The sequence below is a fragment of the Fulmarus glacialis genome, unplaced genomic scaffold (genome assembly GCF_000690835.1).
Source record: "Fulmarus glacialis isolate BGI_N327 unplaced genomic scaffold, ASM69083v1 scaffold20930, whole genome shotgun sequence".
Taxonomy (NCBI): Eukaryota; Metazoa; Chordata; class Aves; order Procellariiformes; family Procellariidae; genus Fulmarus; species Fulmarus glacialis.
The window spans coordinates 2,413-7,370 of record NW_009187387.1 but is presented as its reverse complement, the minus strand read 5'-3'; the positions used below and the strand labels follow the sequence as shown (position 1 = coordinate 7,370).

At 43.3% G+C, this 4,958-nt stretch overlaps 1 protein-coding gene across 1 annotated transcript in view; it reads left to right on the top strand.

The window, feature by feature from the left end:
• The first annotated feature begins 846 nt into the window (after positions 1-846).
• HOXB3 (homeobox B3) overlaps positions 847-4,958 on the top strand; it is a 4,756-nt gene continuing 644 nt past the window's right edge. The window contains 3 exon segments of the mRNA XM_009575043.1: positions 847-1,068; positions 3,168-3,721; positions 4,817-4,958. The exon segment at positions 4,817-4,958 is cut by the window's right edge and continues 16 nt beyond it. Coding sequence (XP_009573338.1) covers positions 3,286-3,721; positions 4,817-4,958 — 578 coding nt within the window. The 5' untranslated portion in view covers positions 847-1,068; positions 3,168-3,285.

Genomic DNA, 4,958 nt, shown 5'->3' with positions numbered 1-4,958 from the left:
GTTTTGGCTTTTTTTTTTGTACATATATACATGCATATGCTGGATTTTTTTCCTCTCTCTCGTATATTCCTTTAACGTTTTTAAAGGAAGGGGGTCATTCCTTGCTTATTGATTGCGTGGATGCTGGATGTGAAAATATATTATGTCTGCCTGTGCTTTGCTCGTCAGAGACTAAGGTAAGCCGGACTCAAATAGGCTATCACTTTGTGAATGGCGGAGTATATGTCCCAATGATTTATGACCATATGACTCCAATCTCGGTTCAAGAAGAGTTCACAAGCTTTAAGCTTCCTTCCACGCAGAGACTCTTTTGCAGCCCTCATCCAGGGCCCTTTTTTCCCCCCCTGCTTTACAACTGGGGAGTTCTGGTTGGGGTGAAGCTCGGTTGTGGGGGGAGGGAAGAGGGAAATTTTAGGAATGTGTCTCTGTTTTCCAGGCATATCCACCGCAAGGCAGTCGCTGGGATCTGAGCTCTTTCTGAGCAGCCGACCTATTGTTAAGGGCATGTTTAGAATATTTATTATTAATAATAATTTAAATTAAAAGCGGGGCTATGCCTGGTTTTGCTGGCTCTGAGAAATATACCTTAGGAGGGGGCGGGGAGAGGGGAAAGGCGCTGCTCTTCTTCATAAACATGGTCAGGTTGTGAATTTAGGATTTCCAACATGGAGGGGATGGCTTTACAGGAGAATACCTCTGCCTTAGATTTCTTTTATCTTTTTCCCCCGACCCTCTGATTTTTTCCCGAGCATCCTCCTCCCCACAGCCCTTTCCCTCTCGCACCTTCCCCCGATTTTTTTTTTTTTTTTTAATTTCTCTAAACCCCCGCATCCAAACGTTTTTTTTTTGTGGTTAAATGTTACCGCTCGCAAAGTGAAACTTGGAGCGTGATGAAACAGCCAGCGCAGATCCTGCCCGGGTTTAATTGGAACAGGAGATAATCGAATATTTATCATTCTGCCTGAGATTTTTTTTTTTTTTAAACAATTCCTTGGAGTAAATAATTAGGATTGCGGCCATCCTCGGCGAAGATAAATGAGCGGCATTTGTGAGGCGCTGAGAGATGAGGTACAAAGCAAATCTTCTGTGGAAGCCACAAGCGAGCGAGCTTTTGGGCAAAGGGGATTGTAAATTTATTTTATGGACATTTAAAAAAAAAATCGTCGCTGTTATTTTTAGCTGCTTTAGCTGAACCTCTCCACTCGTTCTGGTTTGGGTTTGTTTTTTTTTTTTTTTTTTTAAGAAACCTATGCCAGACAGGAAGGCCTTGGAGAAATTCCCACCTCTGCCCTCGTAGATATTTTCAGCAAACCTATTCATAATAAAGGCGCTGCTGTTTGTTAATTAATTCACAGCTTCTCGGCTCGGGTAGTGGAGTCTACTTTTTAATAAGACATATTTATCATGGTGAGGAAACCAAATGAGAATAACTCCCAGCAAGGATATCACCCTCTCTGTAGACAATAATACATCTCCGTGGAAGATACAATACAGATTTGGGAATGCATAAAGGATTTAATCAGTGTAAAAAAGGGAAGCCGTCCCTTCGTGGACACGTTGTCTGAGGCTGTGTTAGAAGTATACGGAGGTTTCATGTGACATGACATAAGAACACAGTAGTCAGGGAAGGGAAAAAAAGATGTTATTTATTGTCGAGCTATGGCTTCTGTTAAACCCCGGTACTTAGAAATATCGCATTAGACTTTATCTCCACAGAGTTTATTTTATTTTATTTTTGAGAATGAAAGAGCCCAGATAAAATTAAATATACAAGAGATACAATTAAATATACAATGGATATCAATTTCAAAACAAAATGCACAGTGGCTCCTTGCAAACTCTGAGCTGCAGAGAGGACTCACTGCATTTTTAAAATACATTTGCTGCTTGATTGACCCTCACACATCAGATTATTTTCAGGTCAAGATAGTTTTCATATTTCTAAGGGTATTTCTACTCTGTCTTTATGGGAGAGAAAGTTTATGTTTTGAGAAAAGAAAGAGAAAGAGAAAGAAAGAGATAAACAAAAATAAAAAGGCCAGAGAGAGAAAGAAAAAAGGAAGGTTTCATTTTGTAATTTGAGGTTTTGGACTGGGTTTTTAGACTTTTTGAGCTTGGATTGAGGGAGGGAGGAACGATGGAAAATCAAAGGGTAGAAAGTTAAGAGCAAATGGCCTGGCGACGCATTTGTTTTCCAAGGAAAAAAACCAAACAGCAATTGAACTGGTTTTAGAATCACATCTTGTCAATGGTAGTTCCAGATTCAAGACCGCTGAGTACAAAGCAGCACAGGCAATGAAGGGGTATGTTTTCTAAATACAACCTGTGCTACCAGAGTGAGAGGGAGAGACTGACAAACAGGCCAAAGGAAGCACATTCTTGAATTCATGCCCCTATTTAAATCTGCTTAAAATATTTGCACTGAATTCCAAAGACATTGTGTAAACAGCAAATCAAGCCAACTGTGTCAGGACACCGTTACCTGGATAAAACATATCGACTATTTGCTGTTTCCAGTTTAAAAACAAATATACCAGACAGAGGCCCTACGATTAACATAGCAGACTTTTAATTTCTGATGATACAATGTCTTGCTGGTTTTCATGTGTGTGAATAGCCGATTTGAATAGGTCAGGGATAAGAAAGCAAGACTTTCATTCCTTTCATGCTTGTAGCTAGCAATTATCCATTCTGTGTTCTTATATTTATGTTAGTGTGTGTGTTATCTGGACATGGATGAGTATATGTACACACAACACACACATCTGCATGCATATACACACACACATTTATATGGGAGTATATGTGTATGCATGGGTGTGTGTATATATGTATATAGATAAATATAGAAGTAAATAGATGTATACTGATGAAACCACATGTACTTACAGAGCATGTGTGTAGTTATACATCCTGGGTGCTATCCTCTAAGTGAAAAAAAGGTCCAAACAACCAAACAACCGGGAAAACTACCCCCCAAAATCAGCTCAACACTTTTGCACTGTAACATTTATTGAGCCTCCTTAGGCTGCACACAGGACAAAATCAGCTCAAAGCATCTGTTCGCCCTGTTCTGCGGGACCCTATTCATGTCATGGGCCTTTCAGGCCCCAAGATGGATTCATAGGCCGGGTACTATTATTGTGTGTTTTCTCCTAACCTTTCAGGTCAGCTTCCAATAGACAGCTGGAAACGGCCTGTCACGTGGCCTTGGGGTGCCAATGTTCTGCCATAGGGGTGTCAAGACCCTGGTAGCCGGAAAAATCATTTTGGGGAGTCCCAGAGATGCAGAAGACAACGTACTACGACAGCTCCACGCTCTTTGGGGGTTACTCCTACGGGAGTGCCAATGGGTTCAGCTACGAGGGTCCCCAGCAGCCCTTCCAGCCGGCCTCTCATGTGGAGAACGACTACCAGAGGTCCGCCTGCTCCCTCCAGTCTCTTGGCAACACAACCCCGCACGCAAAAAGTAAAGACCTGAACGGGAGCTGCATGCGTCCAAGTTTGCCACAGGAGCACCATCCGCCTCCCCCCGTCTCGCCGCCCCCAAATCCTGCCACCAACAGCACCAGTAGCAACAGCAATAACCCATCAGGGAGCAGTAAAACTGCCCCCAGCAAAGCCAACCTCAGTGCAAACGCCAGTCTCACCAAGCAGATTTTCCCCTGGATGAAAGAATCGAGGCAAAACTCCAAACAGAAAAACAGCTCCCCTAGCACAGGTACACTGTTCTGCTTTTGTAACCCTCTGCTTTCCCAAAGAGCAAGGTAACGAAGCCACTGGCTGGAGTGGTCTTGTTTGGAGGGAGGGGAGAGGGGGAGAGGGTGCAGCGAGGATCCAGCGAGGATCCAGCAAGGATCCAACAAGGATCCTGGTGCTGGGTGTGATCCCAAGACTGCCAGCCGCATGCCCCGGCCAGGCTGAGTGAGCCTTGGCCCATCCTGCAGCATTGACTTCGCACACTTGGTTTATTTTAAACATACAGAGCACTACAGGGAAATACAACCAGGCGGTTGTACACAGCCGATGTCTGACTGTGTAGGTAGAGATACATGAAAATGTACACCCACTGCTCAACCTAGCGATGCTAAAGCAAAGTGCTTGTTCTCTTCCCACCTCCCTGCCTCCGGACACAGCAGTAAACATGGTGCTCTTTGAGTGTATGTGTGCATATATAGAGCATATGCATAAACACATGGATATTCTTGCATGCATACATGCACATCTCTAACGCGATCAAGAAAAAAAATCAGTATGGAAATATCACTGTTCTGACAAATATATTCATATAAACTTTGCATCACAACTTCCCTCTACGTTAATATAATTTATCTGTTACATACACACTTCTCTCACAAAAAGGTAGGTACAAATGCAGTTTGGTGTTCAACAATGTACACGCAAATATTTATGTTACACAAATACAAGACACACGCAAGATGCACGCTTGTGTCTGCATTCGTACCTCAGCAAACAAAATACCTCCCAACACTGACCCGTGTTAGTATTAATTGGCTTTGCAGTGACTGCCCCCTGCCAAATATTATTTTCTCAAAATTATCTGTTGGAAATAATCGACTCCTAAATAAATGGCCCTGGAATCCTTTTCTACATGACATGATCAAATTTTCATAAACCAGGGGCAGCTTTGGAGAACAGAACTCTTAATAAATGACATGATTATGGAGTGCAGGCTAATGCAAAGGGGTGAGGAAAAGGGGGGTCGAACTCTTGTGCCTGTTCCAGGATTTATTAAGAAACGATGCATTCAATTTCTGCATGTAAGTAATTATCTTTTATTTCATTTCGCGGCCAGCAGAAACCTGCAGCGGCGAGAAAAGCCCTCCAGGCTCCTCGGCCTCCAAGAGAGCCCGCACAGCCTACACCAGCGCTCAGCTGGTGGAGCTGGAGAAGGAATTCCATTTCAACCGCTACCTGTGCAGGCCCCGCCGCGTGGA